The sequence below is a fragment of the Malus sylvestris genome, chromosome 4 (genome assembly GCF_916048215.2).
Source record: "Malus sylvestris chromosome 4, drMalSylv7.2, whole genome shotgun sequence".
NCBI classification, from domain to species: Eukaryota; Viridiplantae; Streptophyta; class Magnoliopsida; order Rosales; family Rosaceae; genus Malus; species Malus sylvestris.
The window spans coordinates 22,657,056-22,676,386 of NC_062263.1; the positions used below are offsets into that span (position 1 = coordinate 22,657,056).

The 19,331-nt window shown below is 37.0% G+C and overlaps 2 protein-coding genes across 4 annotated transcripts; both read left to right on the forward strand.

Moving 5' to 3' along the window:
* Positions 1-677: 677 nt before the first annotated feature.
* On the forward strand, positions 678-4,330 carry LOC126617703 (putative receptor-like protein kinase At3g47110). Of its 3 annotated transcripts, none has more exons than XM_050285745.1 (3): positions 678-3,242; positions 3,378-3,509; positions 3,710-4,330. In XM_050285745.1, the coding sequence occupies exons 1-3, from the start codon at positions 803-805 to the stop codon at positions 4,162-4,164; spliced, it is 3,027 nt and encodes a 1,008-aa protein (XP_050141702.1). In that variant the 5' UTR covers positions 678-802; the 3' UTR covers positions 4,165-4,330. The 3 variants fall into 3 exon arrangements, with proteins under 3 accessions (XP_050141702.1, XP_050141703.1, XP_050141701.1); XM_050285746.1 differs by having other exon boundaries at positions 678-1,075; positions 1,344-3,509; XM_050285744.1 differs by having other exon boundaries at positions 678-3,509.
* Positions 4,331-10,888: 6,558 nt separating this feature from the next.
* LOC126617719 (probable LRR receptor-like serine/threonine-protein kinase At3g47570) lies at positions 10,889-15,145 on the forward strand. Its single transcript, XM_050285758.1, has 3 exons — positions 10,889-11,084; positions 11,727-14,452; positions 14,554-15,145. The coding sequence occupies exons 2-3, from the start codon at positions 11,728-11,730 to the stop codon at positions 15,012-15,014; spliced, it is 3,186 nt and encodes a 1,061-aa protein (XP_050141715.1). The 5' UTR covers positions 10,889-11,084; position 11,727; the 3' UTR covers positions 15,015-15,145.
* The last annotated feature ends 4,186 nt before the right edge of the window (positions 15,146-19,331 follow it).

Here is a 19,331-nt window from a genome sequence, read left to right on the forward strand (position 1 = left end):
TATAACTTCTATTTCACAAAATTTGTTTCATATTTTTTGTAAATTCTAATTTTTTCCTATAACTTCCTAAGCCATTATACAACATTAAATTAAATTAAGTAACATGAAACAACATTAAACAATATGAAACAACATTAAATAACATTAACCGACATAAAAATTATACAACACTAACCAACATGATTTTTAAATAAAATTAAGTTGTAGTTTTTAAATAATAAATTATGTTTGGCCCTATGGCCCTTTGGCCCTCGGTTGGAGACGGTTTTTTTTTACAGGGCTAAAACGAGCCCTCTGGCCCTCTGGCCCTCGGTTGGAGACGGAGGCAAATATGGCCCTGTACTGTTCATTAAAATATTAATATCTTGGAGAATCTTGGAGGGCCAGAGGGCTAAAACGAGCCCTCTGGCCAGCCATCGGTTGGAGATGGCCTAACTAGTGGAAAGTATTCCTGCTAAAATTCTACAGCACCTTAATCTTTGGAATGCTTCTTCAAACAAATATGTGCCACATTAGGTAAGGAAAAGCAAGACGCTGATGTGCTACAATTAGGCAAAGAAGAGCAAGATGGTAACCTACACCTACTATTATGACAGCTTTAAAGTTTCAATCTACCGCTATAAAAAATTTCCAATTTCTAGTTCACTTTCCGGGACCATCCATGGTTTGTAATTACCATCTCAATTATTGTGGTCCTGCGGCAAACATTTTGGCTATGTGACAGATTTCTTCCTTTGTTATATACTTTCATCATCTAAAAGTAACTTGGCTTCTGATTTTATCCGTAACTAGAACAGAAAAAATGGTGCATTCACGTACCTGTTCTTGCAAGGCTTTCTTCAAATTTCTTCTCCTTTTATGCATGGCCACAGGTCTGCAATCTGCAACACTTTCCACTTATAGAAATGAATCCGATCACCTGGCGTTGCTAGACTTCAAGAAACGAATTACTCAAGATCCTCTCCAAATCATGAGCTCATGGAATACTTCAATCCATTTCTGCAGTTGGGTAGGGGTTACATGCAACCACGCCACCAAAAGAGTCATGATTTTGAACCTGGAAGCTCAAAAACTGGTAGGCTCCTTATCACCTTCCATTGGAAATATTACTTACCTTACTGGAATTAACCTGATAAACAATAGCTTTCATGGTGATATTCCTCAAGAAATTGGTCGCCTACTGAACCTACAACATCTCAACCTTTCCTTCAATTCTTTCAGTGGAAAAATTCCAAGTAATATATCTCATTGTACACAACTAAGAGTGCTCGATCTTGTTTCCAATGAGATTGTTGGTTCGATCCCAAACCAACTCAGTTCATTGTATCATTTACTTGGTCTAGGTATTTCTGCTAACAATCTTACCGGAACTATCCCAGCTTGGATTGGAAACTTCTCATATTTGGAAATTCTATTGCTTCCTATCAATAATTTTCAAGGAAGCATACCCAATGAGCTAGGACGTCTAACAAACTTGAGAAGGTTTGTACTCTGGGGAAATAATTTGTCTGGTACGGTACCTGCTTCACTCTATAATATATCATCCATATACTATTTCACTGTTGCTTCAAACCAGCTGCACGGAGAGATACCACCAGATGTCGGCATTACGCTTCCTAATCTCGAAGTATTTGCCGGTGGGGTCAACAAGTTAACCGGAACTATTCCACTATCATTGGCAAATGCTTCTAGACTTCAAGTGCTTGATTTTGCTACAAATGGTCTCACCGGGACATTCCCTGCTGAAAACCTTGCAACCTTGCAAAGCTTAGTTAGACTGAACTTTGATGATAACAGACTAGCAAGGGGGATAACTGGTAGCAAGGATTTTCTTGGTCTCCTCGCTAATTGTACGAGTCTAGAGGTGTTGGGTCTTATGGGAAATTATTTTGGAGGAGAATTGCCCGGATCAGTAGCCAACCTTTCTACGCAACTGAGAATTCTTACTTTGGGGTCAAATTTGATGCATGGCAGCATCCCCAATGACATTGGAAATCTTGTAAATCTGATCAGTCTAGGACTGGAAGGAAACTTGTTGGGTGGTCGTGTCCCCGATGGAATTGGGAAGCTTCAGAAGTTACAGGGACTGCATTTGAATTTTAACAAATTTTCAGGGCGAATCCCTTCTTCTTTAGGTAACTTGACGTCATTGACAAAGCTCTTCATGGAAGAGAACATGTTTCAGGGAAGCATACCTCCAAGCCTAGGAAACTGCCAAAATTTACTGGTACTTAATCTTTCAAGTAACCGTCTAACCGGCAAGATACCTAAAGAGCTTATTGGACTTTCATCCCTTTCAATCTCTTTGTCCATGTCGAACAATTCTTTGATTGGTTCGCTACCATCTGAAGTGGGAAAGTTGGTAAGTCTCGGAGAGCTAGATGTATCTAGAAACAAGTTAACAGGTCAAATTCCAGAAGCCTTGGGAAGTTGTACCAGTTTGGAGCGCCTTCACTTGGAAGGTAATGAATTTGAAGGAACAATTCCCCTATCTCTTATGAATTTAAGAGGCTTAGAAGAAATGGATATTTCGCACAATAACTTATCTGGGCAGATTCCTTACTTTCTTGGCAAGTTTAGAGTTCTTAAGGAACTCGATCTTTCTCATAATAATTTTGAGGGTGAATTACCTAGAGAAGGGATATTCTCAAATGCAAGTGGCATCTTAATTCTTGGAAACGAGAAGCTCTGTGGTGGCATCCCACAGTTACGTCTACCTGTATGCTCCATCAAAAAGCCCCGTTCATCTCGAGGACTACAAGGCCTAAAAGTGATCATCCCTATAGCTTGTTCTCTTCCGTTCATAATTGCTCTATCATATTATATTGCTGCTTGTTCCATGGCGAAAAGGTCGAGAGGAAAATCGGTTACTTCACGTCCTCATGAAGATTGGAAATCAGGTTTCTCGTACTCAGAACTTGTTCAAGCAACTAACGGGTTCTCTGTGGACAATCTGATTGGTTCAGGAAGTTTTGGTTCTGTTTACAAAGGAGTAATCCCTAGTAATGGTACAACAGTTGCTATTAAGGTATTCAACCTTCAACAACGAGGAGCTTCCAAGAGCTTTATTGATGAATGTCAAGCTTTGAGAACTATAAGGCATCGTAATCTCCTCAAGATTGTAACTGTCTGCTCAAGTATTGATAATCAGGGTAATGACTTCAAAAGTCTAGTTATGGAGTTCATGGAAAATGGAAGTCTAGACCTCTGGCTGCATCGTGGAGACAATGAACAACCAGAAGGTAAGAGACTGAGTCTTATCCAAAGACTGAATATTGCCATTGATGTTGCTTCTGCCTTAGATTATCTACACAACCATTGTGAGATATGCATTGTTCATTGTGATCTAAAGCCAAGTAACGTACTTCTTGATGAAGATATGGTTGCCCATGTTGGTGACTTTGGTTTAGCAAGGCTCCTCGTTGAAGCAGCGAATAATCCCACGACTCCAACACCAAATCAAACAGTCTCAGTTGGGCTAAAGGGTTCCATAGGATACATTCCTCCGGGTATTGTTTCTAAAGTCCTCGTTTTACTATTCCTAATAACTTATGTCTCTATTGGTCAAAAAGATTTGCTGCTTTGTTATTTACTAGACAAAAGTATCTTCCCAATTTTAAATAAGATATGAACTCTAAAGTTTTTCCTCAATACATGAACTGTAAAGTTTAATTGACTATGGAATCCTAATGTATGTATTGAAATGCAGAGTATGGCATGGGAAGCCAAGTTTCGATACTGGGAGATGTTTATAGTTATGGGATATTGTTGCTCGAAATGTTCACAGGAAAAAGTCCAACTGATGACATGTTCAAAGATGGTCTAAGCATTCACCAATTCACCGCCCTGGCTTTGCCTGACCACGTCAATGACGTAGTTGAGCCCTCATTGCTCCTCGAAACAGATGACGAGGATGATGACAGTGACAAAGATGATGCATACGGCAATAAAATACAGGAAAGACCAATGGCCAGATACAAGGATCCCGGCCCGTACAAAGCAAAAAGATTGGAGGAATGCTTGAATTCAGTGATACAGATTGGGATCTCGTGCTCCGCAATATCACCAGGAGAGCGGATGTTTATGAATGTAGTTGTCAACAAAATGAATGCAATCAGAGACTCATATCTCAACCCAAGGACAGGTAGAAGAAGAAGACAATGAAGATGATGATGATGATGGTGATTGCAATGTGCAACACAGGCTAAGTTTTTCGACCTATTCCAACCTATATGTAGCTTTTTCTTTATGCAAGCAAGACATTATATTTGTATTTATGCATGTGACGTCATGTAATGTTGAATCAGTATTTTATCTCAAATTTTCTCAACTGCTACTTGTTTGACACTTTATATATTTATATTTGTCTCTTAACCGAAGGCCGCGGGTCTGCTGTCCCGAAAATGGTGTCTCCTCTATGTCTCCTTGTTTAATTTTTTGACACGTGTTATGCCACTAACTCTAACTTTAACTTTGTTAACTTTTAATAAATTAAAAATATATATATAATAAAAGTAAAATCAGTTGACAATTCGTCTTCTATATCTGTATGTGGCATGACAGAGTTAAAGTTAGAGTTAGTGGTATGACACGTGTCAAAAGAATAAACAAGAAGACAGAGGAGACACCATTTTCGGGACAGCAGACCCACGGCTATAACCGAAGGGCTTCTAATTTGGCTAGTTAAGAACATTCACTCTTGCATTTGAATTCCGTAGTTCAATTCCCCTCACCTCATACAAGGGAATACTTACCAGGTCATGAGGTAGCAGCAGCAAAGTTGCACACCACCGCAAATAAGTGTTCCCAGTAAAATTAATGCAATTTGAGTAAAAATAATCAACTCTTCAGTAAGAATTCGTATTTGATTTTCTTGAAAAGGAGGGAGAGAATTTGATCCGTCTGGGATTAAATTTAGCAAAAGATCCTTATAGAACTTTACTATTATTCCACTTGCACCGTCTCATGTTTACATCAACTGCTCTTGTTTTTTTTTTTTTTGGTAAAACATCAACTGCTCTTTAAACTTTTAAAAGTTTTGTTCTGAACCTCTCCTTCCGTGAGAGAGCTTCTCTGCTTTGTGAGAGTTTTCTTCCCCCCTTGGTGAGGGTCTTCAGCTTTTCCACATTCTCTGGCACTGACTCCGGCTTCGGCTGGAGTCAGTTGCCTCTTTTCCTTTTTCTTCTTTTGTTTTCTTCTCCTTTCCCCTTCTCTGCTCTGTTCTTCTCTTTTCCTTTTCTTCTTCTTTTCTCTTCTCTTGATGCTTTTCATCCTCCTTCCTCTTCCTTCTTCCCTTCTCTGTGAGTTTGGCTTTCTCCTTGTTTTTCTGCCTGTCTGTTTTGGTAATCCTCCCCCTGCGACCTCTGATCTTACTTTTCATGGGTCTCAATCCGACAGTCCCACTTCTAACCTTCCCTTTTCTTCTTCTCCCTCAAGTTTTTCCACCTCCATGACTCTAATCCAGCCATTTTCTGCCTTTTCCATTTGCTTATGTCCTACATCGTTCTCACACATGTCTGATTCTGCAACCACCTCTTCCACCCGCGTTTTGCGGTTTTGTAGGAAGGTGTGCCGAGCTTCAGCTCATATGGTGTACCCACCACCACCTTCCAATTGTATGCCGTTTTTGGCTTTGTTGTTGGGGGGAAGTTCTTTCCCTCTGGCTTCTTTCCTTGGTGGCTGCGGTTTTGATTTGTGTGGTGTTTGGTGGAGGAAGATGGAGCCTTCTTTTTTGGGGCTGTGTTTGGTGCGATCTCTAGCATGGGATTCTGGATTGTGGTCGGTGGCCGGGTCTTCGACGGCAGCGAAGGAAGCTAGTTTAGTAGGGTTTTCTGTTTTGTGTTTTTCTATTTTGGGTCTTTCTCTCGGGTTGGGCTTTTGTTTAGTGTTGGGGGTTCACTTTTTGTTTTGTGTTTTCTGTGTATTTGGGTCCCTTTGTTTGTAATTGTGCTCTCTTGGTAATGAAAATTACCTTTGTCCAAAAAAAAAAAAAAAACATCAACTGCTCTTTCATTCAGAAAGTAAATTATTTCTTTAGCTTTTTGTATTTTCTTTATCTCCGTCAAACTTTAATCCCTTCCCTTTGGGCCACTCTGTACCAAAATAATAATAGTAATTTTATTGTAGACTTGGATTTAGCCAAAGAGAAATGCTAACGGGGTTCTCTCAAAAGTAGCTGATTTCATCCCCAATTGTTAATTTTGTTCTCTCTTATCTATAGTCACCCCAATTTATAACTTCTCCAATCCCAAATACATAACATATCATAGAATATCGACGTATAGCAGATGGCGCTATAATGCATTGGCGGGAAACAATCATACTTATGCATCATCGTGCATATTCAATTCTCACTAATTCCTTTTCTCCTAATGACTAACTATTTAATCTACTAACACTATAATTTGTCAACAAAAAAAAAAAGATATGCTCAATTATGAAAGATTTTATTGATATATATATATATATATATATATATATATATATATATATATATCTCGTTGTATTGATATATATACACTAAAAGAATTAAAGAATAAAGTAATTGCAAATTCGTTATTCTCGAGCTTCCAAACCAAACTCTATTTATATATTAATATAAGAGTGGTGATATTCATACTAGGATGGCAACGGTTCGGTTTGGGGACGGAAATGCTATATCCATCCCCATAACCACGAAAATTAACCATATCCATAACCGTAAATTAACCATCGGGTATTATCTATAATCATACACACTGGGTAACGGATTCCCCATCAATTAACAGGTATATCCATCTTCGTCAATACAAAAAATATATTCGTTCAGTTGAGACATTATAAGTTAGTAGATATTAATTTCGTCATTAAACATTTGATGTATAAAATGATCCAATAAATGGATCTTGTTGAGTATAAAAATTAAAACACTAATGATGTTGGCTTATCTTTAATATCTCTCATAAGCACCATTGAGTTCACATTGATTTTGATTCAAAACTTTACTTTCTTACAAAATGCAACTTTTGTATTCTCAAGGTAATGATTCGGTGAATAATAGATATACAAATATATATATATATATATATATATATATATTATACTATAATATTATATATAAATTATATTATTTACTAATCGGGTCGGATTCGGTTATGGATACGGTTTGGGGACCTCTATAATCATATCCTAAACCATAACCGAATAATATAAACAATTTTTCCCAATATCCAAAATATACCCAAATCCGTTCCATTTGGGCGGTTATCTATGGTTATCGGGTTTAACGGTTAGAATTGTCATTCCTAATTCATACACACATTTTTACCTTATACACACCCCCGTTAATTTTTTGAAATTTAATCATTTTCAGTTCACTTAATCCGACTACGGTATATTGAGAGCGATGTGTGAAAAATAAAAAGGAGCATGTGAATAGTACAAATCCATGTACAGAGGTTTTTAAAATATATTAATTATTGAAAAAGAACAAACATGATGACAAGGGTCCAGACAATTGAATAATGAATGAAGGCATTGTTGTTCATCACTCTCAAGTGATAGTGATACACATCACTGGAAAGATTTAAATTTCAAGATTTGTAAAGTGAATAGACATAAATTTTAAAAATTAAAATAATTACTGTGGTGAGCAATACCACCAATGTATTTTAATGATCCCTACCTTATTGACCATTATTTCTGTATTTGTTTATTGCTTTCATTGCTCCAGCTGATGATATTCGTGAACCTATTTCTGAATCTTTTGTTTTATGAAAACAATATTATTTCTGGGGCCAATATTTCTGCGTCTCCAGCTATAGGTTTGCACATATAGCGTATATGAAAAACGGCTTCGGTGATGAGAAAAATGCACCCATAATTCATGGGTGGGTCGCCTGCCCACCGACAAACAATTTAAAGATGAAGATTAATAGCACCAGTGGTACCAAACTTTCAGAAATTCAGATTTTTTATTTCTAGCAGACAAGAATGGAGAAAATCACAAATTTTTAGCTGCTGCAGACTGCAATCTGTTGAAGGCATGACTATATATTCCCCTAGCTGATTCACAGAACAAGGCAACTCCAGTTATGAGTATTTCAATCAGGCACTAACTCTTCTATAGGCCAGTTTTTCTACGCTCTTTGATTATTTCTGATAAGTTTCAACCCAAAATATTCTGATATATGTTCTGGCAATTCAATTTTATGCATTGTTAAGAATAGTGTCTTTCTTTCTCTCTTTTTTCTGGTTGAAACATCAAATTCATCAATATAATACATGAATATATATATATATATATATATAAGTGTTGTGGTTAGGACTGCTAACAAAAGTTTTCTTAGAACAATTTGCATAAATGAATACTTGAATGTGACTATCACATCATCACGTTGTTCGTATTATCTAACATATCTTATAATATGAATGATATTTTTTTGTCAACTAGGACACTCAATGGCGAAGCTACACAGGCATAAGGAGGATCAGCCGTCGCTCCGGTAGTCGGAAATCGCCATTGAAAGTGAGGGTTTCGCTCCTCCGCCGATCTTCTGAACCTGCCAAAATCTAGGGTTGGTGAGCTACGCTGCTAGGTTTTAAAATTTTCAAGGGAAAAAAGATGACCTAATTTTGTTCAAAACAGACAGCGTTGTTTACTTTCTTTTTTTCTTTTTGTCAAATGATGTGTTATAAAAATCAGGGATTTGTTAATGGAACAGTAAGATTTGGTGGGCTCCTCTATTCTTTTTAATTTTTAGTTTGTTGTTGTGGGCTTTTTTCCAACCACTCTATGATCTAGTTGATTAAACATCATTTCTCAAAGAAACCAGCCCACTGTTTTAATTCTCTTCCCTCACTTTCTCATTTGTTTTGACTAAAGAAAAACAAAAGGTTGATCTTTGTCACTGTTCTTTTTAAGAACAAAGTTTGGCTGATTAAAAAAAAAGCAGAAGCTCCTGCTCTCATCCAATAACAACTTCATAAGTATCCTAAAAAGTTGAAAAATTAAAGTTGGAACAAACAACTTGGACGCTTTTCAAGTTGTTATTAATGTTCTAAAAATCGCTTTAGACGGTCGTCGTCTAGGCGCTAGAGGCCCGATGTGATTTGAGGCAAATCGTTTATAGAAATCTGGAGGGAGTTAGGTGGTCGTCTAGACGCTCCCTAGGCGGTCTAGGCGCTCTAAGCGGTGCCAGGCGGCATGTCTAGGCGGATTGAATCTCGTCTTTCTCCGCCATTGATTCTGCAACTTTTGTTTCAAACTCTCTTCTTCAGCTCTATGCACAGTTCTTGTCATCGTCTTTTGCACTACTCTAAATCATGTTATCTAGTTTAAGCAGAATTGCATTTGCAACTCAAGCTCTCGCGAAGCCAGACTTGTAGAAGAACGAAATTTACAGAGAAAAGAGGAGGAAGACGAAATAGAAAAATAACCAAATAGGAGAGAAGATGTGAGAGAGGAGGAAGAGGAAACGGAATAAAAAAATAAAAAATAAAACTCAAAATAAAGGGCTCTCCGTTTCCAAAGTGTCAAAAAAATATTGTAATGTGCACCACTTTTCTGTATTTACTACCACGCCCATCACTAACCTTATCTTTAAATATTATAATTGATTTTTTTAATATTTTTGGCAGTATTAAATCTTTGATATGGGATTAAGACCTTGGGTAATGTGAGAGAGTTCTTATGATCTGAGTTCCACCGATTGGAGTGATGTGGGAGAGGTGGAGGGCTCGTGGGTTTTTTTTTAATTTTTTATGTTGTATTATTTTTTTTTAAACCAAACCATATTATATACTAAAAATCTTAAGTTACAAATTTACATATATATATATTATTCTTTTTAAAAATTAACATATCTCAATATTTAGTTATATATTTATATTAAATTTACTAAATTCGTCTAGTCCGCCTAAGCATCCGTCTAAGTTTTACCTAGTCGCCTAGGCGCTAGACTCTAGTCCACCGCCCGACTAGCACCTAATATTTTTTAGAACCATATTATTTGGTGAGAGCATGAGCTCCTTTATTATTTTAAACAGCTAAGCTTTGTTCCTTTTTTAATTCTTGTTATTATTTCCAGAGTTTAAAATTATTTTCTCTTATTTTCTTTTAAACTTGAGAGATGTTGACTCTGAGTACTTGTTTCATGATGTACAAAAGTTTTGTGAGGAAATGATGTAAATGACTTTAAGACCATTTTCTGTTATGAATATTGTCAAAACATCATTGCATACAAAATAGGAGATCAATAGTTGAGTGATAGCTTTGTTGTTAACATTAAGAGAAATGTTTTTGTTTTTATTGATAATGAGTCTATTATACGGCATTTTCTGCTATGAAACCCCGTTGGTAACAATTGTAACTTATTTGTATTGATAAATTATGAATGACATTAATATTGTCTAGTATCTAAAAGAATTTGGTTGTCTACATTTTTTTTAAACCTTTTACACGTTTAAATTTCCCAATCCCCGACAATTTCTAGCTTCGTCACTAATAACACTTCACCTTCTTGACTAGTAGCTAGTTTGTGTTATATGATGTTTTTATCTGTATTTCGACTAGGATGAAGCGTTCGTGAAGTCAATCATCATGATCGACTGCTCTAATACCATCTCAGAAATAATGGGTTTGTGGTCAATTTTCTGTATATTCCTTTGTCTCCCTTAAGAGCTCTTTATATTACAATCTATACAACTAATATCTAAAGACTATAATTTGGGCGGCTAGTATTAACTACATTTTCCCACCCCACTTGACAATATATATAATAAGTAGTAACTAATGTTGACAATATCCATGTTGGCAGATAGCAACTATTGTCGACATCAGCAGCCCCTTTTGACAAAAAAAAGCACCCAGAATAAATCAGTGGATCACTCTTATCTTATAATAATCAACCGACGAACAATTTAAAGATCAAGATTAATAGCAGCAGTGGTACCAAGCTTTCAGAAACTCAGATTTTTTTTATTTCTAGCAAACAAGAACGGAGAAAATCACAAATTTATAGCTGCTGCAGACTGCAAAATGTTGAAGGAATGATTTCCCCTTCCCCCAGCTGAGTATTTCAATCAGGCACTAACTCATCATTTAGGTCAGTTTTTCTATGCTCTTTGATTATTTCTGATAAATTTCAACCAAAACAATTTTGATATATGTTCGGGCAATTGAATTTCGGTGCATTGTTGACGATTGTTTGTCTATAAAAGTGTTGTGGTTAGGACTACTAACACTAGTTTTTCTTAGAACATTTTGCACATTGAATATTTGAATTTGACTATCACATTGTCATGTTGTTCATATTAACTAACATACCACATTAATCGTTTATAATACGAGTAGACGACATGATTGATATTTCATGATCTCTCGGCTATGACACTTCACCTTCTTGACTAGTTCTGCAGATGCAAGAAATACATATATAAGTCTTAATTGCTTCTCGACTAGAAATCTAATCTCCACAATCCAATTGAAAACAAAATGCATATTCATATTCAACCAAATCACTATAATCATTTTTCGCATCGTAGAATAACCCTACAATTAGTCTAGTCCTTGCGAAATTTTCGAAATCAATTAGAACTGGGAAATGAGATCCAAATTTTCTGTCTCACAAGTTTTTCTAACGCCGTATAGGACGTGAATGCTAGTCTTTGTTGAATTCCTCTCCATGACTATGTCCTAATCATGTATACAAACTTGGTTGCTGTTTTTTTATCTGTATTTCAAACAGGATGAAGCATTCGTCTATGCACGATGGGAGGCAGATTTTGTCTAAATTCCTTCATGGGTTCATTCTTTTATACATGAGCAAAGGTCTGGAATCTGCAGCACTGTCAAGCAGTACTTTCGGAAATGAATCTGACAGACTGGCACTGCTAGACTTCAAGAAAAGGATCACTGAAGATCCTCAAAATATCATGAGCTCATGGAATGATTCCACCGATTTCTGTGGCTGGAGAGGTGTTACATGCAACAATTCCAACAAAAGAGTCCTGACATTGAAGTTGAATTCTCAAAATTTGGTAGGCTCCTTACCCCCTTCTATTGGAAACCTCACTTATCTTACTGGGATTAACCTTACAAGCAACGGCTTCCACGGTGAAATTCCTCAAGAAATCGGTCGATTAAGAAGCTTGGAATATCTCAACCTGTCTTACAATTCCTTCGGCGGAAAAATTCCAACCAATATGTCTTATTGTACCCAACTAAAAGTGCTCAGTATTGATTCCAACAAGCTTACTGGGTCGATTCCTGACCAACTCAGCTCGTTGTTGAACTTAAATCATCTATGGGTTGATTACAACAATCTCACCGGAACCATCCCTTATTGGGTAGGAAACTTTTCTTATTTGAAAACTGTTTATCTTGGCAGCAACAATTTACAAGGAATCGTACCTAAGGAACTCGGGCGTCTAACAAGCTTGGAGAGATTCTCACTTCAGGCGAATAATTTATCTGGTATGGTCGCTTCTTCAATCTATAATATTTCTTCCATATACCTTTTCGATGTTACTGAGAACCAGCTGCAAGGAGAGATACCACCAAATGTCGGCAATACTCTTCCTAATCTCATAGGGTTTTTCGCTGGTGCCAACAAGTTCACAGGGCGTGTTCCCGTCTCATTTGGAAATGCTTCTAGACTTGAGAGGCTTGATGTGTTCAGAAATTCTCTCACTGGGGCACTCCACGGTGAAAATCTTGGAAGCTTACGGAGCTTAGTTTGGCTAAACTTTGAAGAAAATAGACTAGGAAGTGGAAAACCCGGTGACTTGAATTTTCTTTCTTTCTTGGCTAATTGTACTCGTTTGGAGACTTTAGGTCTTTATGGTAATCGTTTTGGAGGAGAACTGCCAGGATCGATAGCCAATCTGTCAACCCAACTAATTAGTCTTACTCTGGGGGGTAATATGATACATGGAGTCATCCCTGAGGGTATTGGAAATCTTGTAAACTTGACAGTCCTAGTACTAGAACATAACAATTTTGGTGGTACTGTCCCTAATACAATTGGGAAGCTTCAGAAATTAGTGGAGTTGTATCTGAATAGTAACAAACTTTCTGGGCCAATTCCTTCCTTCCTGGGTAACTTGTCTGCATTGACAAACCTCTACTTGGACTGGAATATGTTCGAGGGAAGCATCCCTCCAAGTCTTGCCAACTGCCAATTTCTACTGATACTTTACCTTTCTCATAACAGTCTATCTGGTTCCATACCTAAACAGCTGCTTGCGCTTTCATCCCTTTCCATTTCTTTGAACATGTCTCACAATTCTTTGACTGGTTCACTACCATCCGAAGTAGGTGATTTGGTAAATCTCGCAGAGCTAGATGTATCAGAAAACAAGTTATCAGGTGAAATCCCACAAACTCTTGGTAGTTGTATAATGTTGGTGCGCCTGCATTTAGAAGGTAATAAATTTGAGGGAATAATTCCTCAATCTCTTAAAAATTTAAGAAGCTTGGATGAAATAGATGTTTCGGGCAATAACTTATCTGGGCAGCTTCCTGAATTTCTAGGCAAGTTTACATTACTTGAGAAACTTAATCTTTCTCATAATAATTTTGAGGGTGAATTACCTAAGGAAGGGATATTTTTGAACGCAAGTGGCGTGTCAATTATTGGAAATGATAGGCTCTGTGGTGGCATCCCACAATTGCGTCTACCTGCATGCTCCGGCAAAAAGCCCCATTCAACTCGAGGACTACTTGCCCTGAAAGTAGTCATCCCTATAGCTTCTTCTCTTGCACTTATAATTGCTCTATCATGCTTTATTGCTGCTTGTTCAATGGTGAAAAGGTCAAGACGCAAACCTGTGACTTTACGTTCTTATGAAGACTGGAAATCAGGTCTCTCGTACTCTGAACTCTTTGAATCAACTAATGGTTTCTCTATGGACAATCTGATTGGTTCGGGAAGTTTTGGTTCTGTTTACAAAGGAGTACTGTCAAGTGATGCAGCAATAGTTGCCATTAAGGTATTGAACCTTCAACAACCAGGAGCTTCCAAGAGTTTTATTGATGAATGCAAAACTCTGAAAAGTATAAAGCACCGTAATCTCCTCAAGATCATAACTGCATGCTCAAGCATTGACAATCAAGGTAATGACTTCAAAAGTCTAGTTTTTGAGTTCATGGAAAATGGAAGTCTAGATCCGTGGATTCATCCCAAAGGTGATGAGCAATCTCAAACAAAGATAATATTGAGCCTTACCGAAAGACTAGATATTGCAATTGATGTTGCTTCTGCATTAGATTATCTACACTACCAATGTGAAACACCTATTGTTCACTGTGATCTAAAGCCAAGCAATGTGCTTCTTGATGAAGACATGGTAGCCCATGTTGGTGACTTTGGATTAGCAAGGTTCCTTTTGGAAGCTTCAAATTCGAACAATCTAGCCGCAAGTCAAACAATGTCAGCAGGTCTAAAGGGTTCCATAGGCTACATTCCTCCAGGTATGAGTTTCTATCATTTTCTTTATTGAGCCAACTCTGAAACAAGACCTAAATCCAAAAGGTCATTTGACTATGGCATTCTTTTGTTTATCCATTGGCAGAGTATGGCATGGGAGGCCAAGTTTCTATACTCGGAGATACTTATAGCTACGGGATATTGCTGCTAGAAATGTTCACAGGAAAAAGCCCTACCGATGACGTGTTTATAGATGGTCAAAGCATTCACCGTTTCACAGCCATGGCATTGCCAGACCATGTCATGGACGTTGTTGACCGTTCATTGCTCCTTGAAACATATGATCCCGATGCTGATGATGAAGAATACAACAATGAAATACAAGAAGGACCAATTACAAAATATCAAGATCGGAGCTCAGCCCAAGCGAAAAGATTGGAGGAGTGCTTGGTTTCTGTGATGGAAATAGGGCTCGCATGCTCTTCAATATCTCCCACAGAGCGGATGCCAATGAATGTTGTTGTTAACAAACTGAAGGCAATTAGAGAATCATACCTCAATCGAAGACGAACACGCTACCGATGCTCAAGTAAGTATGTTGCCTAATTTAAACATGTATCCCCATATGCAAGCTATTCTTCCACAGTTCGTTATACGTCAGCTCTAATTTGCTTTCGAAATGTCTTTCAATTTAAAACCAATCTGCTTCGCATTAGAAGGCATTGCTGTCGTGTGTTTTTTTGTTTCTTCTCTTGCTTTGTACATTAAGAGTTTGATCTTTTGGGAACTCATTCTTAACATCTTAGTAGCGTATTATATATGTTTGTTTGCTTAAGTTCTAAAGTGTGTCAAAAGCACGCTCATTTTATCCTACGAATGCTTAAAACAATGAAAATACACGTCAAGTGTACTTTTGACACCAAATAAGCATTTGATCTTTTGAGAACTCATTCTTAATGTCTTAGTAGAGTACTATATGTGTTTACTTACTTAAGTTCCAAAGCGTTTCAAACACACACTCGTTTTATCCCACGAACACTTAAAACAGTGCAAATACACTCCGAGTAGAAAAATAGTGTACTTTTGACACCAAATAAGCATTTGATCTTTTGAGAAATCATTCCTAACGTCTTAGTAGCATATTATATGTATTTATTTGCTTAAGTTCCAAAGCGTGTCAAACACATATCTCACAAATGCTTAAAACAGTGCATATACACTTCAAATGATAAAATGGTGTAAGTTTCACACCAAATAAGCATTTGAACTGATGAGAACTCATTCTTAATAGCATATTATATGTGTTTATTATATGTGAGCTTCCGAATTTTTATGTCTATCTTTTGTAAACATATTCATTAGTTGGTCCCGAGCTCGATCTTCCTTCCCCACTGAATATATCGCTTGTTAACTTTCTGTAAACCTCAAAATCAGTTGCAACTTTCCATTCAAACTTGCTTCTTTCGGTATTGAATTCCCGAATATTTGAGACATTTGGATTAGGATGATACTATTTATTCAAGATTTAGAAATTTAGTCACTCAAAGCTCCTCGAGCGCAAAACTCTATCTAGAACTCCAAAGAAATGCGCAAATTCTTTATTACTATGCTTATTTCATTTCTTACACACACCCTTGTTTTCTCCTTCAATAAAGTGCTCTATAACTTATGTCACATTCATTTCATGTTTTGATACGACCTAGAATCTACTAATGGGAACAATTATATGACAAATTGTCTAAAAATGATACTTATGCTATGTTTAATCATATTTATTTCTTGCACGCGCCCTTTTCGAATATGCGTTTTTGAGGCATGTAGTAGTTTTGATATATATTTTTCTAAAATTGTCAAAAATAACTCATAGAGTTACGAATTCTCACATCATTGACCTTCCACCGCCAAGTTATACTTTATTATTTGGGTGTAGTATTGAAATTTCTCATCTTTTGCACCAATGGACGTCGTACTATGTTGAATAATAAATCTCATTTGATTGATGATAGTTAATTTTTTGTGTTAGATGGATGGAGGGGTCAACGGTTTAATAGCCTATAACTTTAAAAGATATTTTTGGTTTGTCAAAAAAAAAAAATAAATTAAAGGATGCCACGTGCTATGCATGTGTTGGAAGTTAAATTGTAGAGAAAATAAAAAGATATTGAGTGAGAGGATTGATTGAAATTTCTGAAAAAGACAAAGTGGGAACCAATCAACCCCCCACTGGACATATGTCACATTTTTCTTTTTAGGTCATCCATATAAGTTGAACTCAAGACCTTACAGTAAAGAAAACCAAAGTTTAATTGAACCCTTTTCTTATTTCCTTTGCCGGAGGGGTTGATTTGGGCCTATATTTTTTCTCAGTAACAAACACGTGCTAGCAAGCTAGTAGTGGGCTTTCTCAAGATTTCATATCTAATGGGCTTTGTGTATTATAGGCCCAAAAGGATCTTCCAGACATCTAAAGTAGGCTTTCTAGCTAAAATTGTTCTTGAGATTTACATAATTCTTCACTTTAGTTCTTGAGATTTGAAATCAATAGAATTGGTACCTGAGTTTGTCCATCATCAATCATATTGGTCCTTCATTGAAAAATCTCCATTAAATAAGAATAGAATTACCTAAATACCCTTAATTTTTATCAAATCATTTTGGCATTGTTTATTAAATTGAGGATATATTTGTTATTTTGATCTTTATTTAACATAATTTTGCACGAAATGACCAAAATGATTGATGGTGGACAATCTCAGGAACCACTTATATTGATTTCAAATCTCAAGGGCCAAAGTAATGCATTATGTCAATCTCATGGATCATTTTGGCTAAAAAGCCAAAGAAAATTATAGGCACTTTCTCACGAAGTTTTCTCTAGTGTACATCAGAAGTGCAAATTTATGTTGCACATGTGAGCAACTAAATTGTTTGATCTAATTAAATTTAACCACTCTTAATATATATAATTTAAATGCGTACTTTTCATGTGCCAGAAAATTCAACTTTCTGACTCCATTGAGTAATTGACTGGGGAAAGTTGCCTTAACTGGAGGCAAAGAATGCAAGTCAACATGTCTAAAATCCGATCCAAAAGTCACTCAGTACTACAGTCTGGTGGTATTTCTCTTTACTTAGAAGTGAGAGGTTTTAGGTTCGAATCTCGTGAATGGCGAATTCGATACCAAATTAGGTTGCCTATTGTGTGGCTTAACCGAACTCCCCATCTATTTAGTGAAAAAATATCAATGTACTGAAGAAAATTCCGACCCAAAAATCAAATAATATTTTCAGCCAACCAAACCCAACCCAAGACCAGGTCCAGCTAACTAGTATTTTAATTTTCCTCGGGTCGATGACAACCCGGTAACCCAGGCGGAAACCAAGGCCTATGGCCCATGAAATTTTGCAAAATTTTTAACATTTATAAATTACCAATAAATGATCAGCTGGGTCACGTGACACAATAATTGTCCAAAGAGTAAACTCCACTACAACTATTTTTAAATAAATAAATTTCCAAAATTTTATGTGGTCAAGTGAAGACCTATAGACTTCACTTGTACCCATGAGGGATAAGCGATGAGTTTTGGAGGTTTTCTTTATCAAAGATATTTAAATATTGTGAGGCCGAGATATCTCAAAAATATTAAATAATAATAATTGCTTACGAGAAGATGGAGCGTACTCAAAATAGATTGAACTAGAAGGACAAGAGAGGCTCATGTTGGCCAAGTCAATAGCAACAAAATCCATCTCACAATAAGTACACGCATAATATTATAGGGTAAATTACATAAAACTACCTCAACTATTAGGTCAGTCATAATTTCATACCCCTTCTTTAAAAAATTTCAATGTCATACCTTATCCTCGAATTTGTTGCAATGGCATACCTTCCGTCAATTATCTGTCAATTTCTCTGTTAAATGCTAATGTGGCTTGAGTCGGGGCCCACTTTCTATTAAAAAGTAATAATTTACCCTTAAAAAAAAACAAAAATAATAAAAATAAAAAACCCCAAACACCTATCTTCCCATATCCCTTCCCTTTCCCTACAATCCCCAACCCATTCCCTACCCACGCCAGCATCTCCCCCCTCCAGACCCACCTCCTTCTTATCTGCCGCCCACCCCTCTCCCCGAAATGGATTGACCCAGATTCGTAATCGAAGCCTCCGAGGCCGAATCAGTGGCCAAGCAGTCCAACCTCACCGTCATCCAGCTCTTCCCCTCCTTTGTCAAGTCCGCCCTGGCCCTGGCCCGCCCGCCTATCTCCAAATTCCACGTAAGAGCCGTCAGGTACTGTTCATCGGGTCAGATCTTCCTCAGCGTCAACCTCGAGTTCTCGGGTCTTCCCCTCCACTACTCAATCCACGCCGAGCAGTTCCTCATCACCAACCTCTCAATCTAATCGGAAGAGGTGGGTCTGGGGGGGGAGATGTTGGCATGGGTGGGGAAGAGGTCGGGGGTTGCAGGGAAGGGGAAGGGGAAGGGATCTGGGTTTTGGATTTGGGTTGTAGGGAAGGGGAAGGGGTCGAGGGAAGATGGGTGTTTGGGGTTTTTTTTTTTTTTTTTTTCTAGAGGGTAAATCATTCTTTTTTAATATTTTATTAATTTTTTAATAGAAAGTGGGCCCCGTCTCAAGCCACGTCAGCTTTTAACAGAGGAATTGACAGACAACTAACAGAAGGTATGACATTGCAACAAATTCGAAGATAAGGTATGACGTTGAAATTTTTTAAAGAAGGGGTATGAAACTGACTCAATAGTTGAGGTAGTTTTATGTAATTTACTCAATATTACCCGCGACATTATTTTGTAATTTTCCTTTTGTTGGGTTATTAGCCCATTTACTTAAAAAATAATTAAATATTGATCAATGATAAGTCTGGTATTTGTTAAGTAAAAGTTATCATTTATCCAT